This window comes from Rhincodon typus, chromosome 33 (genome assembly GCF_021869965.1).
Source record: "Rhincodon typus isolate 14 chromosome 33, sRhiTyp1.1, whole genome shotgun sequence".
Lineage (NCBI taxonomy): Eukaryota > Metazoa > Chordata > Chondrichthyes > Orectolobiformes > Rhincodontidae > Rhincodon > Rhincodon typus.
This window is the reverse complement of record NC_063364.1, coordinates 15,198,798-15,223,907: the sequence shown is the minus strand read 5'-3', so window position 1 is coordinate 15,223,907 and position 25,110 is coordinate 15,198,798. Positions and strand designations below refer to the sequence as shown.

The 25,110-nt window shown below is 39.2% G+C and overlaps 1 protein-coding gene across 2 annotated transcripts in view; it reads left to right on the top strand.

Annotated features, from left to right (window-relative positions):
* Positions 1-25,110, top strand: part of LOC109913908 (DNA-binding protein RFX7-like) — a 75,181-nt gene that overhangs the window by 34,956 nt on the left and 15,115 nt on the right. The window contains exons 4-7 of one of the 2 annotated variants that reach the window (XM_048615811.1): positions 317-415; positions 4,450-4,566; positions 6,497-6,581; positions 21,232-21,439. In XM_048615811.1, the coding sequence (XP_048471768.1) occupies positions 317-415; positions 4,450-4,566; positions 6,497-6,581; positions 21,232-21,439 (509 nt within the window). Of the gene's footprint in view, positions 1-292; positions 416-4,449; positions 4,567-6,496; positions 6,582-21,231; positions 21,440-25,110 lie in introns of both variants that reach the window. The other variant, XM_048615810.1, reaches the window with a different exon arrangement.

Sequence of the window (25,110 nt, the reverse complement as noted above, 5' to 3'; positions counted from 1 at the left end):
CTTTACTGGCTCCATCCCCGCCTCTTCGACCTGTTTGTTTCCTCTCCTCTATCCATCTTCTATCCGCCTCCCACTCTCTCCCTATTTATTTCAGAAACCCCTTCCCCTCCCCCTTTTCTGATGAAGGGTCTAGGCCCGAAACGTCAGCCTTTCTGCTCCTATGATGCTGCTTGGCCTGCTGTGTTCATCCAGCCCTGCACCTTGTTGTCTTGGATTCTCCAGCATCTGCAGTTCCTACTATCTCCAGCAGTTTCTCGAACTTTTTTAAAACCAGTGCACTTTTTTTTTGTAGTAATCCAAGCTCTTTATCATCCAGTCGTACACAACAAATGCATGCTTGTAACTGGATCCGAAATCATTTGGAGGACCACCCAGATACTTCACTGCCCAAACAAGAAGTCTATGACGAATACAAGTAAGTGTTGCTGCCGCAGATCTGAATAACAATGCTGTTTTTCATCTGAAATGTATATTCACAAGCGCAATTTAATCAAGGTATCTTATAACTATGCATTGCATTAATAAATTATTTTTCTGTAAAACTATATATGCTTTCTATCAGTTATTTGTTATCATTTGTCATAAGACTTTTCCTGATTTAATGATGATTTCAGATTAATTATAGACTGATTTTGTAAGCCTTAAAAGTCATTTTTGGATTTTATTTGTGACCTTGGAAATTATTTTCATTTTTGTTTGCTTCTATATGATGTAACTGGTCGAAGTCATAATAGCAGATAGTTCTAATTTGTCTTCAGTCCTTTAATGAATAATGTCTATCAATTTATCTAATAATTCTTATTAAATCAAGAATAGGTATGGCAATGTTAAGGGATACTCATCTGACATTGTATATGTAATACTTTAAAATTACAAATTACTGCACTTAGCTTGATTATATGGTAATAGTTATATATTCTTAAAAGTACAGCATGTTTTGGGTTCACAATTCCTCTGATGAAGCATTTTGTAAAAATATAAGTTGATTGCAGTTGATTATTTGGATCTTTTCACTCAACATATTGAAGTGTTGCATTATATACACTAACGTTTTCCTTGCCATTGTTAGAAAATTTAATTCTGGATCACCTACAGCTACCCAGATTTATGAAAGTAGACTGGGATGTCAAGCTATTTGTTTGCTTGGTTAACTTCTGTTCAGGGTTGTAATTTTGGTTTTAAAGAAGAATATCAGAATTGTGAACCAATGGCCTGAAATTGTTATGTTTGTTGATTTCAGAATGAAGACTAAAGATGTGCATTTTGGTAGATCTACTAGATCCTGTTGTGCACACGAAAGGATTGCAAAAACAGAATATTGAGTTTTTTTAAAATTTCAGTACCTTTCACTTTTATCAAAGGACGTTAGAACTGAAATTCTATTTGTCTTCTCCACACTTCTTCCAGTGAAATGAAGTAGCATCTAACATTTAGACTGGGACTGCCATAAGGGTTTGGATGGAGAGAAATTTGAGTATATGCAAGAAAATTTCCTTCATTGTGCAGATGAACCTACTAAGAAGGAACAAAACTTCACCACCTTTTCTTGGGAAATAAGGCAGGGCAAATGACTGAGGTGTCAGTGAGGGAGCACTTTTGGGCAAGTGATCAGAATTCTGTTGGTTTTAAAGTAGTTACGGAAAAGGATAGACCTGATCTAAAAGTTAAAGTTCTAAACTGGAGTAAGGCCAATTTTGAGGGTATTAGGCAAGAACTTCTAAAAGCTGATTGGGAGAGGTTATTTGCAGATAAAGGCATTCAAAAATGTGATAATGAGAGCCCAGAGGCAGCATGTTCCTATTAGTGTGGAGGGAAGACTGGTAAATATAGGAAATCCTGGATGACTAGAGAAATTGAGGTTCTGGTCAAGAAAAAGGAGGAGGCATATGACAGGTATAAATGGCTGGGACCAAGTGAATTACTCAGTATAAGAAAGAGTATACTCGAGAGAAATCAGGAGGGCAAAAAGGGGACATGAAACAGCTGTGGCAAATAGGGTTCAGGAGAATCCAAAGGGATTCTACAAATACGTTAAGGACAAAAGGGTGACTAGGGCCCCTTCAAAGTCAGCAAGGCTGCCTCTATGTGGAAGGATAGGAGATGGGTGAGATACTAAATAAGTATTTCATGTCAGTATTTACTGTGGAGAAGGATGTGGAAGCCAGGGAACTTGGAGAAATAAATAGTAGTACCTTTTTAAGTGTCCAAATTACAGAGGTGGTGGTGCTGGATGTCTTAAAGCACATAAAGGCGATAAATCCCCAGGACTTGATCAAGTGTATCCCAGAGCTTTGTAGAAGTGGTTGCTGGGCTCTTTGCTGAGATATTTGTATCAGCAATGGCCACGAATGAGGTGTCAGAAGACTGGGGTGTGGCTAATGTGCCATTATTTAAGAAAGGTGGTAAGGAAAAGGCAGGGAACTACAGACTGGTGAACCTGATGTCAGTGGCAGGTAAGTTGTTGGGGGGTTTCCGAGGGACAGGATTTACATGTATTTGGGAAGGTAAGGACTGGTTAGGGGTAGTCAACATTGCTTTATGCGTGGGAATTCATGTCTCACCAAGTTGATTCAGTTTTTTGAAGAAGTGACAAAGAAGATTGAGGGCAGACCAATGAACATTGTATATTTGGATTTCAGCAAGATATTTTGACAACGTTCTGCATGGTAGACTGGTTAACAAGGTTGGATCACATGGAATCCAGGGAGAGCTAGCCATTTGGATACAAAATTAGATTGAAGGTTGGAGACAGAGGGTACTGGTGGAGGGTTGTTCTTTGGACTGGAGGCCTGTGACCAGCAGTGTGCCGCAAGGATTGGTGCTGGGTCCGCTGCTTTTTGTCATTTATATAAATGAGTATAGGAGGAATGCTAAGTAAGTTTGCAGAGGACACCAAAATTGGGGGTGTAGTGGACAATGAAGAAAGTACCTCCAGAGTACAATGGGACTTTGATCAGATGGGCCAATGGGCCGAGGAGTGGCAGATGGAGTTTAATTTAAAAAAAATATGAGGTGCTGCATTTTGGAAAGGCAAATCAGGGCTGAATTTATACAGTTAATAGTAAGGTCCTGGGGCATGTTGCTGAACAAAGAGACCTTGGAGTACAGGTTCATCGTTCCTTGAAAGTGGAGTCACAGGTAGAAAAGATAGTGAAGAAGGCATTTGGAATGCTTGCTTAATTGGTCAGTGCATTGAGTATAGGAGTTGGGAGGTCATGTTGCGGCTATGCAGGACATTGGTTAGACCACTATTGCAATATTGCTTGCAATTCTAGTCTCCCTGTTTATAAGAAGGATGTTTTGAAATTTGAAAGGGTTCAGAAAAGATCTACAAGGATATTGCCAAGGTTGGAGGGTTTGAGCTATAGGGAGAGGCTGAATAGGCTGGGGCTATTTTCCCTGGAGCATTGGAGGCTGAGGGGTGACCTTTTAGAGAGGTTTTTCAAATTATGGACAAGGTGAATAGCCAAAGTCTTTTTCCTCAGATAGAGCAGTCCAAAACTAGCAGGTTTTGGTCATGGATTTAAGGTGAGAGCAGAAACGACATAAAAGGGACCTAAGGGGCAACTTTTTCACGCAGAGAATGGTGCATGTATGGAGTGAACTGCCAGAGGAAGTGGTGGAGCCTGGTACAATTACAACATTTTAAAAGGCATCTGGATGGGTACATGAGTAGGGTTTAAGGGATTATGGGCCAAATGCTGGCAAATAGAATGAGACTAATTTAGAATCTCTAATTGGCATGGACGAGTTGCACAGAAAGGTCTGTTTCTGTGCTGTACAACTCTGACCCTGTGCGGAACTTTTTCTTTCTTGAATCTATCTGTAGTATATGCATAATCAGTTATTTTTTAATGGAGCAAAGGTTCAAGTAGATTCATCCGTAGACTAAAATTAGAGTATTGGTTTGTGTTATTCCAAACAAATTAGGAAACCAGAGAATTTTGTGATTTCTTTTCTACTGGTGTTACATTGAAAGCTGTAATTGTCCTCCACAGTTTTCTCCCTTATCTTGCGCAGCTGGTATGTATTATGTTATTTGCATTGCTGCTAATTTATTTTTCTATCACTTTAGTCTTTCTGATTGAAGGCATAAAAGTTCTTGTAAACATTCATTCATTAACATCACAACCAGATTAATTGGTAATTGTTATAATTTAGCACACTGTGGGCACTCAAAGTCATGACACAAGAGATTTGAATTTCTGTGCGTAGTTCATCAGCAGGTGTGTTGTCATTCTAGCTGCACCATTAATCAGGTAAAGACTTTCTCTATAGGAAAGACACATTGGCAAAGAAAACAACTATGGCACTGTGAATCATCTCCTGGTGGCCAGCAATTGAGAGGCATTGATACCGGCTATCTTGTTTCTTTTTAATGTATGAGAACAGAGATCACCTTTTTTAGTTGCAGTGTGACCAAATAGAATTTCACATTTTATTTTCCAGAGGCTATTGTGACAATCTTGGTTATAACTCTTTAAGTGCAGCTGACTTTGGGAAGGTTATGAGGAATGTCTTTCCAAACATGAAAGCTCGACGCCTAGGCACGAGAGGCAAATCAAAATATCCTTTTAGAGTTGTTCTGATATTAGAGTGCTAATGTCTTCATTTTTAATTTGAGTAACAGCATTCCTGTATGACCCCAGTGAATGATCCTGTTAAGGACTGTTAACGTTTCAAGCAGAAATTGGAACAGCTAGCAATTTGCCAGCAACTATGACAAAATTTCAGGTTTATAACTAGAACAAACTTGTAATACATCAACAAGACTTAAACTCAATGAGAACTATTAACACTCAAATTACCCTCTAAATGCTGTTCTACCTTCTATTTCCCCTCAGAGGTGCCTTATTTCGTAATATCTTTAAGATTCATTTACTTTCCTGGGACCATCTCAAATAGTACATTGCAATTGTTCAGAATTCATTATTTATCTTCAGTGTTCCAGCGACCTTACCAAGGTAAAAGATTTAATAAGTACCCTTCCATTATTTTTTGGATAAGCAACCTTCCAATTTCTTTACTGACTCAGGACTTTGGATTCTACATTTCCAGAACTACCCTTCCTGCAGGTTTTGCACAGTGGCTTAAAACATTTGAAAACATCCTTGGTTTCTAGCTGCACACAGTTCTGATTTCAAACTGTAGCAAACTTGATTATCATGTCATGATCATAGATGATGGTAATACTAAACAAGTCAGATCCCAGAGTGAGACCTGGCTTGATGGATCGCAAGTTGTTTATTTTTTCTCTTTGCTTACTTTGATAGTCAGTCCATTAGCAGATTCACAGAAGGCTATCAATATGCTTTTATCAAAAGAAAGTGTAAATTATGTTGCACCATCCAAGAACTGTTTGAAGCTTTCTTATTAAAAATATCAGAAAAAAAATCAACCATTTCCCCACAACCTTAACAGTCAAACCTCCGTGAAAGATTATCCCTGTCTCCACACTGTAGCTCCAAGATCAGTTTGCTGAATTATAATTGTCTTAAATTTGTGCTGTTTACCAGTGTTTTCCCTACTGAACTTGCTTTAAAATTCAATTTTTAATGCTGAAAAGACATGCTTCTAAAACACATGAACTATGACATTAGGCATTCATAACAATACACAAAGAAAATTCTTTTTGAATAGATCATTGCAATTTCGCATGTAACTAAGCAACTGGTCCTGAAATCCTCCTTGTTTGGTCATAGAGAATATTACTACAATTGCCCTTTCCATTTATAAAAAATTTTAAGTACAAATTACTCAATTTAAAATGTTGGACGGAACAAAAATTTCATCTTTGTGACTGTTCTATTGCACAAATTGTCTATCAGCAATAAGCTACTTACCTGTTGATAATCTGCTTGAGCTTAATGTAATGATAAAATATTACTTTTATTAATTTTTAAAGAAAGTGTGGCTCTTTTATTGGACTTAACAATTGACCTGAGCTGTTTACTACAAAAGAAGGTCACTCATCTAGCAGGTAAATTAGAACAATGGTATGCAACCCTGTAACAGTAAAGGAATGCATATTATTGTCCAGATTTTTTTGCAGTTTTTGCTGAGATATGGAAACATTTGATATGTTGTCATTTAGGTTCTGGCACGCACCTATAATATCTTGGAGCAAGCTCTCTGACCTTGGAACTGTAGAAGGTTTATGGTATGTTGTAAGAGAGAGAGCATAGATGAGGAGAAATGATCAAACACTTGAAAACAAAAAAACTGAATGTGTTGGGATGGATTTCAGATTCATAATACCAAAGAATTTGTTGTGAAAAGGCTACAGATGCAGATTTTATACTTTTTCTCCTTAATTTATTAATGGGGTTGTCTTCTATTTTGCATTTATCATTTCTTCTTCTTTGATACCCTTAAAGTTCCAATTCATTGAATTCAAACTTCACATAATCCTTTGTTTTTAAGTCTGTGTTCTACTGTCAGCATACTTACTTTACTTAGAATAAAACTAAGTTATTTGACCTTAACTCCTTGAAACATATTGCTATAGTGGTCTGAGGAAAAAAGCTTTTGTTCACATGCCATCGCTACCAAGTCTGGATTTTCACAAAACTGGAGAAGGGGTAATTATCTTCTGTAATCAAGACAATTAAGATGTGAAATTTAAACAATACTACAGTTTGATAAGTCTAATGGAAAACAATAGAAGGATTTATAGATAGCGAACCTGCAACAGAGATTTACAATGATCTTCTCCATTTGTTCTATGGTCAAATTACAATTAAATTCTCCCTCATTCACCATGGAAGAAGGGATATTTTCTCTGTCCACAGATGATGATAGCCTTGCTGAGTTTCTCCAGCACTTCATTGGAGATCTGAGACAAAACGTTTGCAATATTTTGCTTTTATTAGGGGAATCATTTGGTTCCTAGATTATTGTCTGTGTTTTGTTGACTCTTATCCCTTGTGCTCCATATAATTTCCATTATTCGCAACAGCCATAACAATTATCAATTTGCACTTTTCTGATATCTATGGATGTTACCTTCACCTACACAACTGTTGGAAATCCTCATACATACTTGGATTTCTTAAAATCCACTTCCACCAACCTCCAGTTTATTTCACATAAACTCTAGCTCGACCAGAATTTTGCTGAGGCTCACACTTCTGTCCTAATCATGCTGAGAAATGCAAGTTGTTCTTAAATATTGGAACAATCCATATTATTTCACATTCAAGTTCTTTTCAGGTTTTCCAGTAACTTCTGTCTTTCAACAAAATACCACCTTTCGTATAATGTTCAACTCTAACAAAGATGCACTTATCTTGCATTCAGTTCAGCACATCTTTAATTCACATCTCAGTTTCTGATCACGTGCTGTTTTTCAGCCAGCTTTACTCTGGTTTTAAGATCTACACTAAATTTACAGATTCTTCTAATATGTTTATAATTTTATTGCCTGTTGAAATAATCTGCTTTCCAGACATATATACTCTGCACCAAGCTCAGCGAGAAAGATTTAGTTGTTTAGTTTCCATAAAGCCTTCCATAATCATCCATCTAGCTATCTGAATTCTATAATTTAAAAAAAAATTGTTTTGAAGAGAAATTAAAATTGCTTTGTGTTTCTTGCAGTAACAGTCCAAGATGATAGAGTTCAGATTTGGCTGGGTGAAGAATAGGACACCAGCCTAAAGGGCTTTAAGAGTCTTGAACATCTTCTTCAATTTAAATGTATAGTTCAAATCAACATTGCCATGAAAGAAATGTATTTGGGGATAAACTGCTCACCATAAATTGCAAGGACAAGCGTTTGTACGTCGGAATTCAAAGTCCCACACAAACTGTAGCTCAACTCAGAAGAGGCTGTTGTTTAACTTTTCATAGTTTCAAGTTAGAAATTGTATATGAGCTTTCTGAAAACTTTATTAATCTTTGAATTAGGAGACCTTTTGGTCTGTCTCACTGGTCAGCATGTGGAGAGTGGGCTTCCAATATGAATTTAAAAATCCCAGCAAAGAGTGCAGGTACCAACTTCCAGTGAAACTAGTTTGATTATATTTGCAATTCCACTAAAACTGTTTCAGTACTATCAAATTCAGATGTCCTAGAAGAGCTGAAGCTGAAGTTTGATGCTGTATATGAAATTATAGGGCTACTATTTCTTCATAATTTCTTAGTACAGGAAACAAGACTATTCGGGGATGGGTATAAAGGGGATGCATTAGCATAGTGGTATTGTCACTGGATTAGTAATGCAGAGTTCCATCTAACATTCTGGGTACATGGGCTGGGATCCATAATGGTAGATAGTGGAATTGAAAACTGTCAAATTTGAATTGTGAAATCTAATTAAATCCGCTTTGAATGTCAAATTTTATGGTAACCATCCAGACCAAGCCCTCAAAATATATTAAGAAGATAGCCTAGACCCAACCTTTTCTTATTTTAAAGGTAAGTGTAAGGCGTCGCGTTCCAGATGCAATTCGATTGGTCAAACTACTCAACTTGGAGCAAAACACTTTGTATTTTAACTGTAGTGTAAAAATAGACAAAATAAAAATGGATTGGCTTAATTGTAACTCTGTCGAAATGCTTAACAACATAATGTATATATATAATAACTACTAATTAACTAGTCCTACTAATTAACTTCACATGAACACACCCTTAGCAAAGGCAAGTTCAGTAAATTAGATTGTGGCATAGTGGCTCAGTGGTTAGCACTGCTGCCTCAGCGCCAGGGGCCCAGGTTCGATTCCACCCTTGGGTAACTGTCTGTTTGGAGTTTGCACATTCTCCCAGTGTCTGCATAGGTTTCCTCCAGGTGCTCTGGTTTCCTCCCACAGTCCAAAGATGTGCAGGCTAGGTGAATTGGCCATGCTAAATTGCCCATAGTGTTCAGAATGTGTAGATTAGATGGGTTATAGGGGGATGGGCCTGGGTGGGATGCTGTGAGGGTCGATGTGGACTTGTTGGGCCGTAGGGCTTGTTTCCATACTGTAGGGATTCCATGGATGCAATTATGGCAGCTTTTAGCTGTAACAGAGAGAAATAAGAGCTTCCACATCCAGCTTCAAGATCCCAGCAACTGCTGAAAGGTAAAACTAAAATTTCTGGTTATGTGGGAGCTTGATGCCACCCACTTTTTTTTAATTCATTGATGGGATGAGGGTGTCGCTGGCTAGGTCAGCATTTATTGCTCATCCCTAAATGCCCAGAGGGCAGTTAAGAATCAACCACATTGCTATGGGTCTAGAGTCACATGTAGGCCAGACCAGGTAAAAGATGACGGTATCCTTCCCTAAAGGACATTAATGAACCAGATGGGTTTCCCTGACAATCGACAATGGATTCATGGTCATCATTAGACTCTTAATTCCAGATTTTAATTGAATTTAAATTCCACTATTTGCCATGGCGGGATTAGAACCCAGATCCCCAGAACATTACCTGGCTCTCTGGATCAATAGGCCATCAATAATATCACTAGGCTGTTACCTTCCCTATTGAAGAGTGCTTGTATTGTTCGAACTCTTTCAAAAAAAAAACTCAAGGCCTCAGAAATAAGAGATAGCAAGGTGTAGAGCTGGATGAACACCACAGGCCATGCAGCATCAGAGGAGCAGGAAGACTGATGTTTCAGGCCTAGACCCTTCTTCAGAAATGGCTTTGCAGTGGGGTTAAAATTGTTTCAGAGATAGTAGGAACTGCAGATGCTGGAGAATCTGAGATAATTCAGCAGCATCTGCAGTTCCTACTATCTCAAGGCCTCAGAGGCTGTTTATTAGCTTTGAGCAGATTGCTTGGCACCTCTGACTCAACCTTAATTTAAAAAAAATACCAGGACAAAACATACCTCTAAAGCCATAGTATCGTCATACCTCTTACACCCCTACCAAAAAAAACCCATCAATAGATAAAGATGGCTTCATTTTTAAAAACCTTCAGTCTTTGCTATCAATATGCTCCAATACATAAATATTACATTAACTCGAAGCGTGCAGACATTCACTACTGCAGTCCGTTTTCTCCCGCTACCAAACGCATCCATCTTTGTTCATCAGAGTCATGCCAACAAATCAGCAATTACGTTCTTCCATCCTGCCATCTGTATAATTTTCAAATTGAATGGCTGCAATAAAAAGCTCGATCTAAACAGTCTGAAATTTTTATCCTTAAATTTTTTCCAAAAATGTTGAATGGTTCTGGTCAGTATAAACAACTGTCTCAGATTACTAGCAACATAAATGTTGCAAGTTCAAAGTCTCCTTCTCAATTGTGGAATATTTCTTTGTTTTTATTCATTCACGGGATGAGGGCGTCGCTGGCTAGGCAGTGTTTATTGCCCATCCCCAATTGCCTAGATGGTAGTTCAGAGTCAACCACATTGCTGTGGGTCTGGAGTCACATATAGGCCAGACCAGGTAAGGATGGCAGTTTCCTTCCCTAAGGGACATTAGTGAACCAGATGGGTTTTTCCTAACGATTGACAATGGATTCATGATCATCATTAGACCCTTTATTTCAGATTTTTTTTTTTTGTTGAATTCAAATTTCACCATCTGCCATGGCAGGATTTGAACCGGAGTCCTCAGAATGTTGTCTGAGTCTGTGGATTAACAGTCCATCACCTCCCCTGTTGATGATTATTAAATTTTCTGGAAAAATATCCAATAGTTCTTTCTATCTTCTCATCATCTTGCAAGAGTACAGCACTGGCATCGATAGTCACCTTGAATGGCTTTGTGTAATTAAGTGTGGTTAACACAGCTTTCAGGCTGTCAAATTCCTTCTGACAGTCCGCCGTCCACTGAAACTTTCTTCAACAAGTCAGTCAGTGGACCAACCACATTGCTAAATTTGCTACAAACTCCTTATGAAAACAACTGAGCCCCAGGAATCGTCGTACTTCCCTCTTCGATGGTATGGGAAACTCAACTCCCCGATAACCTTTGTTTTCACATCCCGCGTAGCCATTTGTCCGTGTCCAACGACAAGGCGCAGGAACGTGATGAGCTTTTGCGAACTCACTGATAAGCTGTTTATTGGTTTTGAGCAGATTGCTTGGCACCTGTGTCTCAATCTTTCTTCATTTGGAAAAAAAAGGACAGAAAGTAACCTCTTAAAGCCATAGTATCGCCACAGTCATTTAAAAAAAATATACGTTCACATGTGATTCCGGGCACAAAGCATCTGCCCACTTAAATGGGCGACCTGGCAATGACCTAGGTACCAGAAATGGCATTGGTAAACTCAATCATGTCAAGTCTGCAAAGCCCTATTTGCAAGCAGTTAGTAGGTCTTGAGAGAAGTGTCCCACTGACTATTCAAGCAACTACCTGCCACAGTCATACAGACTCATATCTCACAGACAATAACCCTGGTTATGTCCTGTCCCCTTGGTGGGACAGACCTGCCAGACACCCTTTTAAGACAGTTGGGAGTCATCAACGCTAATTCCACAATCCCATGAAGTCTTATGGCATTGATCAAACATAGGAAATGAAGCCTTCTGATTTACCACTTACTGCCTCCCCTCAGCTGAAGAATAATTGCTTCTCCATTTTGAGCATTACTTAGAGGAAGCACTGTCAGTGGCAAGGGCGAACAATGTTCTGGGAGGTAGTTACTTAATGTCACCCTAGAGGTGGTTTGGTAGCATTATTGATGGAACTGACCAAGTCCTAAAGGTCATAGCTGCTAGATTGGGTCTGTAGCAAGTAGTGAGGCAAACAATAAAAGTTAGGTAGATTTGTGAAGACAACTTCAACTATCTCACATGTCTGTCTGAGTGTCGGTAGGAGTGACCACTGCAGTTAGTGCAGAGACTAAGATCCCCCTCCCCCTTGAGGATTGCCACCATCTTTTTGTGTAGCGTTACCACCGTGCTAAATAGGCGGATGCTTTCAACAGATCTATCTACTCAAAGCTGGTTATCCATGAGGCACTACAGGCCGTAAGCGCCAATAGAATTGTGGCCTGGCACATTTCCCCCACTTTACTATTGCCATCAAACTGGGAAATCAATGAAGAATAAAGAAGGCAGACAGAAAAATGAGGTGTCAACCTAAAGCTTCAACTCAGGACCATTGGCATGCCAAAAATACTAAGATGATCTCACACACTACAGATCTAATCTAAGCTTTGAAGTCATAGTCATAGAAATATACAGCATGGAAACAGACCCTTCAGTCCTACTATCCATGACTACCAGATACCCTAAATTAATCTAGACCCGTTTGCCAGTATTTGGCCCCTGTCACCAAACCTTTCTTAGTCATACAGCTATCCAGATGCCTTTTAAATGTTGTAATTGGACCAGCTTCCATCACTTCCTCTGGCAGCTTGTTCCATACACACACCACCCTCTGTCCGAAAACATTGCCCCTCAGGTTCCTTTTGAATCTTTCCCCCCTCACCTTAAACCTTTGCCCTCTAGTTTTGGCCTCCCCTACCTGGGCAAAAGACCTTGACTATTCACCCTATCCGTGCCCCTCATGATTTTATAAACTACTAAGTCATGCTGAACCTGTCTGATTAAATGTTTTAAGAATGATCAGGTGTGCAGATGAGGGTAGTGAAGTTATGGATTTCAGCAAAGTCATTGACAAACATAGAAAATAGGTGCAGGAGTAGGCCATGTGGCCCTTCGAGCCTGCACCACCATTCTCTAAGATCATGCAATTTCAGTATCACACTTCTGCTATCTCTTCATACCCATTAATTCCTTTAGCTGCAAGGGCTATTTCCAGCTCCCTTTTGAATATATCTAATGATCTGCCCCCAACAGGATTCTACAAGTTCATAACTGAGTGAAGAAATTCTTAGTCCTCTCAGTCCTGAATGCTTACCCCTTATTTTAAGAGTGTGACCCCATTTCTGGACTTTCCCAATGTCAGGAACATTTTTCCCTCATTTAGCCTGTCCAGTCCTATCAGAATTTTATGTTTCTACGAGATTCCCCCTCCATTCTTCTAAATTCCAGTGAATACAAGTCCATTTGATCTAGTCTGTCTTCATACGTCAGTTCTGCCATCCCAGGAATCAGTCTGGTGAACTTTCACTGGACTCCCTCAATAGCAACAATGCCCTTCCTCCGACTTGGAGACCAAAACTGCGCGCAGTGCTCAATGTGTGACCTCACCAAGGCCCTGTATAACTGCAGCAAAACATCCCGACTCCTGTACTCCAATCCCATCACTGTGAAGGCCAGCCTTCCTCACCATCTGCTGCATCTGCATGCGAACCTTCAGCGACTGTTCCATCATCACACTCGGGTCTTGTTGCACTTCAGCAACACAAGGTCCTGCATAAAAGCACATGGGATCTGGGGTAACTTGGCAAGTTGGATCCAAAATTAGTTTGGTGGTAGGGGATAGTGGATGGTGGTAGAATTTTGTTTGTGTGACTGGAAGCCAATGTCCAGTGATGTAACACAAGGATCCGTGCTGGGTCCCTTTGTGATATATATAAAGAACATGGATGAAAATGTGAGGACAATGATAAATAAGTTTGCAGATGACATGAAGATTGGCAAGGTAGTTAACAATGGCTTCAGAAGGATAGAGAAGGATTGGTCAGATGAGCAGATCAACAGTAGATGGAATGTAGCCACGAAAAGCATGAGGTGATGCATTTTGGAAGTGACAAGTCAAGGGAGTCCTCAATGAGTGGCGGCATACTAGGAAGTTCAGCAGAACAGAGGGATCTTGCACCTTTTTCCATAGATCCCCAAGGGCAACAGGACAGGTTAATAAGGCATACGGGACATTTGCCTTTATCAGTCAAGGCATAGATTATGAGAGCAGGGAGGTTATGTTGGAGCTGTATAAAACTTCAGTTAGGCCACAGCTGAAGTACTGTATGCAATTCTGGTCACCATATTATATGTGGTATGTGATTGCCCTGGAGATGTAGATGACGTTTCGTTTCGAGGCTGTTGCCTGGGATGAAGAGTTTAGCTATGAAGAGAGGCTCGAAAAGCTCGGGGTATTTTCTTTAGAGCACGGGAGGTTAACAGGGTCCTGATTGAGGCGTATATAATTATAATTTGGTTATAATTTTCTACATTGATAGTGTGGATAGAAAGCATCTGTTCCCTTAGTTGAAGGGTCAATAATAAAGGTGCGTAATTTTATGATGAAAGGCGGACGGTTTTAAAGGGGATTGAAGGAAATGTTCTTCACCAGAATGATAGTGGGAATCTGGAATGTACTGCCTGGGAGGGCCGTTAATGTGGGAAATCTCGCAATCTATAAAAAGTACTTGGAAGAGCACTTGAAATGTCATAACATTCAAGGCTGTGGACCAAATGCTAGAAAATAGGACTAGTGAAGATTGAGTAGTTTTCGGCATTGCAGACTTGATAGACAGAAGGGCTATTTCTGTTCTGTATGATTCTATGATTGGACCTGTGAAAAGCTGCTGAGTTGTAAATTTAAAGGCAATAAGCTCCATATTCTCAAAGTTCTCTGGTTAAAGAAAAGCAAAATGGTCACCCCTGTGAGACGAGTTGGGAGGTTGATATTTCATGATTAATTTTGTTATTATCACAACAGGAGTATATTCATAGATTAATCTATCATTCTCCTTAACTGTAAATGATGCAGCTTTTAGCGGAATAACCTGTGACTCTGCTTAGCCTCATTTGACAAGGAAATGCACTGTGGGATTGTGAACAGAATAAAGGGAAGACATTTATGTGTGAAAATTGCAAGACCACTTGGAGACCTGTGTTTACCTCATTTCTATTCACAGAGCCAGATTATGAGAACTTGCAACCTTCAAGTTTGAATGAGTGAAGTTTACATTTCCTAGATTGTTCAGTCCTCATTGAAAGAAAGTGGTGTTATCAACAGAGGAAGAGTGGGAGAGAGTTACAACGGGAAGGAAAAATATAGAACAGTTTTTCTGTGTACTGGCTTTTTGTTTAAAACTCGTAGTACCTCAAGAGAAGAAATTGCATTTGATTAGTGAAATCTTTGTCTTGCAGTTCACTTCTGTAATAGTGTGTGTTTACATTTTTGTAGCTGTATAATCATTTAGAATTTTACTTCGCAAGACTGTGTGGCTTGACTGTATAAAGACATCTCTGAATCTCACTCTGTAAACACATTTATATCTTTGTATTGGATAGCCAGTGATACCCACATCCCATAAGTAAATTAAATAAACTAAATGCAGCAGCAAAATTATGCACAGTAATATCCCAAGAATAAAATTTTGATTCCAACTGGATAATCTGTTCAATCATGTCTTTTGAGATAAATATTGAGCAGTTCACCACTAGGACTCTCCTGCTGTTGGAAAATAACATTATGAATGGTCAATAGTGGGAGCTTTCTATAATGTTCGATTTAATTCTTCAGACTTTATAAGGTCATTTCCAACAAGTCTTCAAGTCTTGAGAAAGGAAACTCCTTACTGACTTCTCACCTACCCAGCTACTTCTAAGCTCCAGCAGATACAAATGTCACCTACTCAAGCTTTCCTCATAGGACAACGTGTCAATTGCAGCCGTTAGTTGAACATTCTCTGAACTGCTTCCAATGCATTTCCTTAAATAAAGATACCAATACTGTACTATTCCAGATGTGGTCTAGTACTGATGGCTTATCCGTTGGAATAGCTGCTCCCTTAGCTAAGCTATTCCAGAATAACTACAATACTGGTATCTACTTAACAATGTGGAAAATTGCCCAGGTATATCCTGTCCCCAAAATGTAAGACCCATTCAACTTGGCCAATTGGCACCTTGTCTGGCTACTCTCAATCAGCAGTAAAGTAATTAGAGATTTTTGACAGCCGTATTCAAGCAGCACTTGCTCAGAATAACCTACTCACTGCTAAATTTAGGTTTAGCCTGAGCCACACAACCTGCCCTCATTAAAACTTTCGTCCAAACATGGAAAAAAGGGCTGAATTCCAGAGGTGAGGTGAGAGAAACTGCCCTAGTCGTCAAAGTAGTATTTTACCCAGTACGGTTTCGAGGATGAATAAAAAGACTGGAGTTGCCAATTGGGAAATGCTGTCTGTTGGTTTGAGTCATACCTAGCAGAAAGGAAGATTATTGTGGTTGTAGGCAGTCAGTCATTGAGTCCAAGACATCTTTTCAAGACTTACTCAGGTCGTGCAACCTTTGCTAGCTGCTCCATCAGAGAGCTTCTCAACATCATAACGTCAGTACAGTAGGTTTTTGCCTACTGTAACATACTGAATCATCTGTAACACCTCATACTGAAGCAGTGTTCATTTGCAGCAAGACCTGGATAACCTGCAAGTTAGGTCTGATAAGTGGCAAATTTCACGCCAGGTAATGACCAACTCCAACAAGAGAAAATCTCACAATTATTTCTTGTAATTCAATGGCAGTACCGTTACTGAATTCACCACCACCAACATCTTGGGGTTTGTCGTTGACCAGAAACTGAACTGGACCAACCATATAAACACCTTGGTAGCAAGCTGGTCAGTGGCTATCAGTTCTGCATTGAATAACTTGCTGCTTGTTTCCTCAGTACTGATCACTATCTAGAATGCACAAGTCAAAAGCGTGATAGAATACTCTCCCCTTGCCTGGAAGTGTACATCTGCAACAACACGCATAAGTTTAACTCTGACTGTCCAGTCAGTCTAACTTGGTGATGGAGAAACTATTGGAAGCAGTTGTTATGGACCAGACCAGATCCCTTCAAAATATTTTAAGATAGCGTAGACCTAAAATTTCTTATTTTGAAGGCAAATGTAAAGTGCTGTGTTCCAGATGCAATTTGACTGACTGGTCAAATTACTTGACATTAAGCAAAACACAATTTATTCAAACACTATAGTTAAAATGCAACAAAAGAAGAACTTAAGTCTATTGGAAAACTTAACAGAATAATCAATACAGTAACTATTGTTAATTAACTTCCAATATAGTAACATCCCATACATGCACCCTTTTGTGATAAGGTAAATTCACAAAACAGACTTTGTCTCACATGCAGTCCAGCAGTCTAGAAAGGGAACCTCCAGCTTTTGGCTGTAATCAAGAGAGGGGGAAAAATAGCTTACACTTCAGCAAGCCCAAAACGGCAATTGATGAAACCTAACTAAAACTTCTTGATCTGTGCGAACTTGATCACCCCACTCAGGCTGCTTCTGTTGCTCCAACTTTATTTTTTAAAAAAATAAGTTTTTTATCTTTTCATAGGCTGCTCGCTTCCTGTCCCCTCCCAATCTCTCTCTCTCAAAGAAACCAGGATAAAACACACCTGTTAAAGCCATAGTATCATCCCTCAATTCTGAGGGACAGAATTGATCTGCATTTGGAGAGGCAGGGAAGTAATTAAAAAGAGTCAGCATAGCTTTGTTAAAGGAAAGTCATGTCTGACCAATTTGATTGTATTTCTTCGAGGTAAACTGGTTTGTAGATGAGGGCAGTGCTTTTGCTATAGCCTACTTGGACTTCAGGAAGGGTTTTGATAAGGTCCTGTGTGGAAGACTGGTCACAAGTTCAGAGCACATGAGATCCAAGGAAATTTGGCAATTTGGATCCGTAATTCGCTGACTAGCAGGAAGCAAAGGTGATGGTTGAGTGGTGTTTGTCCAACTGGAAGTCTGTGCCCAGTGGGTTCCTACAGGGTTCATTGTTGAGGCCCTTGCTGTTTGTGTAGTTTCTACAGATTATTTAGACTTGAATGTAGGAGAGTTGATCAGTGAGTTCACAGACGATGCACAAATTGGTAGCGTGTAAATACAGAGAAGGATATAGACAGGCTGGTCATATGGGCTGATCAGTGGCAAATGGAATTCAATCCAGATGAATGTGAGGTGAAGCACTTGGGCAGGACAGAAAAGATCAGGGAGTACACGATGTGCTGTAGGACCCTGGGAAGCACCAAGGATCTTTAATGTGTATGTCCACCTGTTCCTTAAGGTATCAGGGGAAGAGAATAAAGTGGTTAAGAAGGCATATGATATACTTGCACTTATTAGCAGAGGCATTCAGTTCAAGTGCAGGGAGGTTATGTTGGAACTGATTAAAATGTTGGTTAGGTCACAGCTAGAGTATTGTATGCACTTCTGAAATCCACATTATAGGAGGGAGGTGATAGCACTGAAAAGGGTGCAGAGGAGATTTACTTGAATGTTGCCTGGGCTGGAGAATTTAAGTTGTGAAGAGCGATTGGACAAACTGGGTTGCTTTCCTTAAAGCAGGGGAGATTGAGAGGGGATATGATTGAGATGTATAAAATTGAGGGGATTAGATAAGGGAAAAAAAATTACCCTTGATGGAGGGATCAGTAACCAGGCGTATAGATTTAAGGTAAAGGGCAGAACGTTTAGAGGGTATGTGAGGAAAAACATTTTCACCCAGAGGCATTTTGAAAATCGTAATTTTATCATGCAAAGTCACCTTCGTGAAAAGGAAATTATGTCTGACTAATTTATTCAAGTTTCTCGAGAGAGCCTCAACCAGAGTGGATAAAGGGGAGCCAGTAGATGTGTTGTGTTTGGCCTTCCAGAAGGTATTCAACAAGGTTCCTCAAAAAAAGTTAAGTCATTAGAGCTGATGATGTTGGACTTGGTATATTGGTGTGGACAGGGAATTGGTTAATGGGCAGAAAACAGTGAGTGAGGGTAAAAAGTTTTTTTTCGGGTTGGTGACCTGTGACCAGTGGAGTTCAAGTGATTAGTGCTGGGACCGCAACTGTTTACAATATATATTAATGACTTGGAGGAAGGATACAAATCTACTGTAGCCAAATTCACAGACAACGCAAAAGTAGGTGGACAGTTTATAGAGAAATATGGTAAGTTAAGTGAGTGAGCAGGAAGATGGCAAGTGGTGTTTAATGTGAGAAAATGTGAAGTTAATCCTTTGGAAGGGACAGTAAAAGAACAGTGTTATTTACATGGAGAAAACTGCAGAAAGCTGCAACGCAAAGGAACCTGGGATACTTGTACTCAAAACACAAAGCTCGACACCTGCTCGACACAACAGGTTATCAGGAAGGCTAATGGAATGTTGGCCCATATTTCAAAGGGTTTGGAGTATAACAGTAGGGAAGTCTTCTGCAAGTGTACAAGGTGCTGCTGAGACTACACCTGAAGTACTAAACAGTTTTGGTCTCATTTAAGGAAAGGTACCATGTCATTGGAGGCAGTTTGGAGAAGGTTCACTATGACAATCCCCAGTATGGAGGGATTGTCTTATGATCAGAAGTTAAACAGAATGGGACTCTACTCATTGAAGTAGAAGAAGAATGAGCAGTGATATAATTGATACATATAGAATTCTTAAGGGGCTTGACAGGCTAAATGTTCTGATGGGAGAATCAAGGACCAGAGGGCATAGTTTCAGAATTAAGGGGTGCCAATTTAAGACTGAGATGAGGGAGAATTTCTTCTGAGTTGAGGGTCTTTGGAACTACTTGCCACAGAGAGCTTTGGTGACACAGTCCTTGTGTACATTTAAGACTGAGATATATTGATTCTTGATCAGTAGCGAAATCAAAGGTTAAGGGGAGAAGGCAGGAGAGTAGACGTGAGGAAGGTCAGATCAGCTATTGAATGGTGGAAAGGTGTGAGGGGCTGAATGGCTCCTCCTGTTTCTATTTTGTAAGGTCTTATTGTCAGAGGATTGTGGGAATTTGGAACTCATTGCCTGTAAGGGTGGTAAAGGCAGAAACTGTCTTAACATTTGAAAAGCATTTAGATGTGCACTAATAATACCAAGGCAATACAAGTCAATAGGCCGAGTGCTGGGAAGTATTATTAGAATAGTTATGTGTTTGTCTTTGACTGGTATGTATGTGATGGATCAAAGGGTCTTTTTCAATGCTATAGATCTCAGTGACACTGACTAAACAGAACAAAAGTAGCCAGCTTGATTGGCATCCCATCCACTACCTGCAATGTCCATGCCATTCACCACTACTAAGTGGCAGCAGTATTTAACTGTCCACAATGTACACTGCAACGACTTACCCGAAGTTTGTCTAGCAGAACCTTCCAAATACATGACCTGTGTCACCTCGAAGGGCAAGGATGCCAGATGTGGGAAACATCCTGCAAGTTTCCTTTTAAGTCACCAGCCTGACTTTTATATGTATATTGCCATTCTTTCACTGTTGCTAGATCAATATCCTTCCTAATTAGCATACTGGGTGTCCCTACAATCCACAGACTGCAGTGGGTTCAAGAAGGCAGCTCAGCACCAACTTCTCCAGGGCAGTTAGGAATGAAAATGAATGCTAACCCAGCCAACACTGTCTACATCCTGTGAACATATATGATAATGATGCATGATAAGCACTGAAATGAAGGCAATGAGATAAGCCAAGTTATGATTGATGTCATTTGGAGAAACCTTTTGATGGTGATGCTGCTTTGCAATATGAACAAGCCTGTTTCTCTATGATAAAGACTCTCTAAAGTTAGATGGAACTTTCAGCTGCCCTGGAATATTTTACAAACTCTGGTGTCAAAGGAATTTTGGAATATTAATTGAATGTCCAAGGAAGAGCTCCGTTAATGACTTATCATTTATCATTTTGATATGTTTTGGTATGTTATTTGTCTCAGATCTAAATTGATATAGTCTTCTGACTCTCCACTGCCTGTCCACTGCCTACAAGGTACAAGTCAGGAGTGTGATAGAATAGTACCCACCTGCCTGAATGAGTGCTGCTCCAGCAACATTCAAGAAGCTTGACACCATCTAGGACAAGACAGCTTGCTTGGTTAACATGGCACCTGATTTGCAAAAAAATCACTGCCTCTGCTACCGTGCACAGCATCAGCCGTGTGTATCATCTAAAAGGTACGCTGCAGAAATTCACCAAGCTTCTCAGACAGCACCTTCTAAACCCGCAACCATACTGTCTCGAAGGTCAAGGGCAGCAGACGAATGGGAGCACCACTATTATATTAAAAAACAATTTATATTGAAGTATTATTATTTCTTCAGAAATGGACATTTGACACGTTTGCATTAGTCAGTCATATTTATGGTATTGCTTCAATCATTGTGTTTTGTGCTACCGAATGAAAAATATTCTCTTTTTAATTTTGTTTAAATTGCTTTAGCAGGTTGTACTCCTTTTCACTGAGTTGAACTGCATTCAAATGGTTTTGAGGTGGAAAATAGCAAAACACTGCTTGTTGAACTGCTGCTTTGCTCAACTAAGATTTTAAAATATACTTAAAAGACAAGTATAGTTAACTATAACAATTGCAATCTATTATAATCTAATGTTGGGTTATGTTGCTTTCTAGTCTGAAGGATCACATTCTGCAGACCACCTGCAGAGCATTGAAGAAGAGGTCAGATCTGCAGCTTGCAGTCTGGTATGTGAGTGGGCCCAGAAAGTATTAATCCGAAAATTTGATTCAGTGACTGATCTAGCTCGCTTCCTTGTTACCAGTCACTATATTGGCACAAAGTCTGTTGCTGCATTGTCGGTGATGGCAGGTGCAACTTCAGGTGAGTAACTGGTATTCATTAGAATGTTACCCAGCCTATCTCCATTTAACTTCCATAAACTAATACTGCATGTTTTATTTTATTTAGGTAGGATGGTGAGGTATGTAGCAAAAACAGAAAATGCTGGAAAAGCTCAGCAGATCTGGCAGCATCTTTGGAGAGAAATCAGAGTTCATGTTGGTCAACCCGAAACATTTAATTGATTTCTCTCCACAGATTCTGCCTCTCCAGCAATTCCTGTTTTTGTGTCTGATTTACAGCATCCGCAGTTTATTTTTTGGTTTTGGTTAAGTATGTAGTTTGTTGCAGAGGTACTTTTGATTTGATATTATTGGGAGGACTTAAGTTTTGAAGGATTGTCGAAATTATTTATTTCAAGTTTTGTGGAATTACCTGGTGTAGTTTATTTAGAAGTGATCATTGAAAGTTCATTGTGGACATGGAGATCTATTTTTAACAAAGCTTCCTGAAAATCATATGATTGGTGATAACTGCTTAATTTGGTGTTGACCCCCTATTGAGACTGACTGATTTTGTTACCTGATTTAATAGAAGGAAAGTCTGCTGAAAATAAGTTTGTGTCAAGCTGATCTCTTATATTTGAAAAGAAAACCTTGTTGAGATCAAAGTGAAACCTATTTGTTTCTTTGAAAGATTGATTGAAGAAACATCTCAAGATTGTTTCCTAAGCTGTAAGACTTCAAAAGACAACTGTGCATGATTAGAGGCTTGAGAGCTTATGTCAACATAAGAATAACAGTCTAGAGAGCATTCTACACTTTATCCATTTGCCTTCAAGGTTAGCTCTTTCAGCAAAGGTTTTTTTCAGAAAGCCAATATCCTCAAGAATTTTTTTTCTTTTTGTAAGAAACCACGTAATTTTCCCTTTTTGGTCTATAAACCCAAGTGGAAGTTAGACTGCTATATATCTGAAATACCAGGAGTTTTGCATCTTAGAAAAAACATCTGGTGCAAGATAGTGTTACTTCTCAGTGAGGCAATAAGAGATACTTGGAGACAGAATGGCACAAAATAGTCTACGCGTTAAAGAAAATCTCCCTGATGACATTCCTCCAGTTGGTTGAGCTGCAGTTTTACAAAACTAGAAGTGCAAGGCAGCATGAGACATCCAGAGCCGCAAACTAAATCGATCTTTCTCTCTCTGACACACAGAGTGAAGAATAGCCATTGCTTTATAACAGTCAGTTGAAATTGTGGAATGCAATTTAATCCACCCTGTGATCCGGAATTTTGATCTGTGGAATTTTGTTTTCCCTGTCTGTTTTTTAAAACCAATAATGTGTCGAATCGTCATCTTTTGTCTTAATTGTGAATTTGTGTGTGTACTTGGGGTTTCTGAAGCGATGTAGTTTTAAGTTACGTAGTCATTAGATATCCATTTCTCTACCATTTGTTAAATAAATAGTTGTTTTCTGTTAACAATAAAACCTGGTGAGAATTGCTTTTGTCCTGAATAGCAGTTAGTCGAGCAAATTGGTCCTCTTCATGGGTTGATTAAAATTTTGTACAGTTGGTGACAACTAGATGGCGCTTGTGTTGGAGCATAATAACATTTCTGATGGACTGATTAGGAAAATCTCCATTTTGTGATGTCTTGTGGAACTGTGGGGTATGATTATTGTCATACTGTTCCCAGTTGCAACAGATTTTCATGAGTTTGTGTGTTTGTTGATATTTGAAGGGATGACGATTCATGCTTGTATATTATTTGTGGTTAACCAATTGTTCCATGCTTTTTGGATATGTTTTGTTCTGAAGATAAACCAATAATTGTTTGTAAAAACAAAAACCTGACTGACGGATTTTCTTGTTTAAAATCTAATATAGATCAGGTATTCAAAAGGTCATCTTGGTAACTGCAAGAAGTATTTTTATTTTGTGTTGTGAGCCATTGCATAAATAGACTAGAACAACAATGTATTCCTCTGCCTCAGTCATAGCAGGTTAACTAAAAAGGTGCTTTGCAACCAGATTGTCAAGTAGATGGGCTCCAAATCTTACAGATAACATGCTTGAATTTGTATTAATTGTAACATTAGATTGGCATTTATTATTCAAGTTTAAAATTTTAGCTACATAGCCTAAATTAGATCCCTGGTCCTGTAGCCCACCCACCTATTTATCCCAATTTTGTTTCCTACATTTTAACAGTAACTACTCTTCAAAAGTTCTTTGCTTATAAAGCATGTTGAGATATCCAGTGGTCATGAAAGATATTATATAAATGTTCTTATTTTCTCTCAATGGACCTCAAACCCCGTTGTTGAGAAATGCTTTTGAAATCTCTACCCTTCCTCAACATCTTATCAGAATGTTGCTTGAAGGACTAATTGGAGTGAAGAAGATGCTTAGGCTAGTTGCAGGCAAGGGAAGAGGATTCGTAACCCTCACAGTGGGGAAACATACTTAAACATTTAGTTGTAAATGATATATATTATGTATATTTTTATATAAATATAGCTTCTTGTACTGAATACCCAGAAATGTCTCACCAAAGGACATCTAGCTGGGTGCCAGTTCCCCTGCTTCGGGGTACACCTGCCCCCAATATTCACTACAGTATTTTGCATCCTTCTGCTGAATATCTTATTCTCCCACATTGAGTACCTGTTTAGAGAAAACTGCTGTGATCATACTTTGGTGACAGGTTCATGGCCCCTTCCAAGGCATCCATTTTCAGACTTCTTTTTTGTGTTGGAATATTCTACTACTCCTAGTTGGCCTTGGATCACCTGTCTTAATCCTCCAAAAAGTACAACTGCCTCTCCCATTGCTTTAATATCTTGTAATGCCAGCCCCATTCCAGTCATTTTCACTGATTACTTTGGAGATCAGACATCCTGGAAACCATTAGTGCATCAGACTATAAGCCTTAAAAATGTCATGTATTTGAATATTAATCTTTTACCTGTAAAACAACATCTGATTTTCCAAAAAAGGACCCTAAAGGAAACACACAACTATATATACACAATGTGGACAGAGCAGTTATGCACCTGGTATTTGCACCTCAAATTATCTCACAATTGCAAATTGCAACTGAATAATCTCAAGATATTTTATGGAAGAGTAGGGGCAAAAATACAGTTATTTCTGTTTGTTTCTATTCACTTTGATAACATGCCTCCCTCCGTGATGTGTACAGATGTATACACTTATATCAATCTATAAACCAATTTCTCTCAGCAGTAACAATTATCCTTTCACCTGTTGATAAAGCATTTCCTACAGGGAGAACTGAACAGGTAGAACTGGTTTCTACTCAGGTTACTGTTTGTAATCTTAGAGACATTTCAGATAAACAGAGACAACACAGTGTAGAGCTGGAGGAACAGAGCAGGCCAGGCAGCATTGGAGGAGTAGGAAAGTTGACATTTCAGATCGCAACCCTTCTTCAGAAAAGGATCCCGACCCAAAATGTCAACTTTCCTGCACCCCTGATGCTGCCTGGCCTGCTCTGTTCCTCAGCTCCACACTGTGTTTTCTCTGACTCCAGCATCTGCAGTTCTTGCTATCTTTCAGATAAACAGATTTTGATGTTGGTAGCAAAGAACTTTGCTAATGACAATCCATTCACACCTCTTCAGAAATGATTATGGAGACACAAATGCTTCACTCATTGTACAATAGAGTTTTTAAAGGATTCTAAA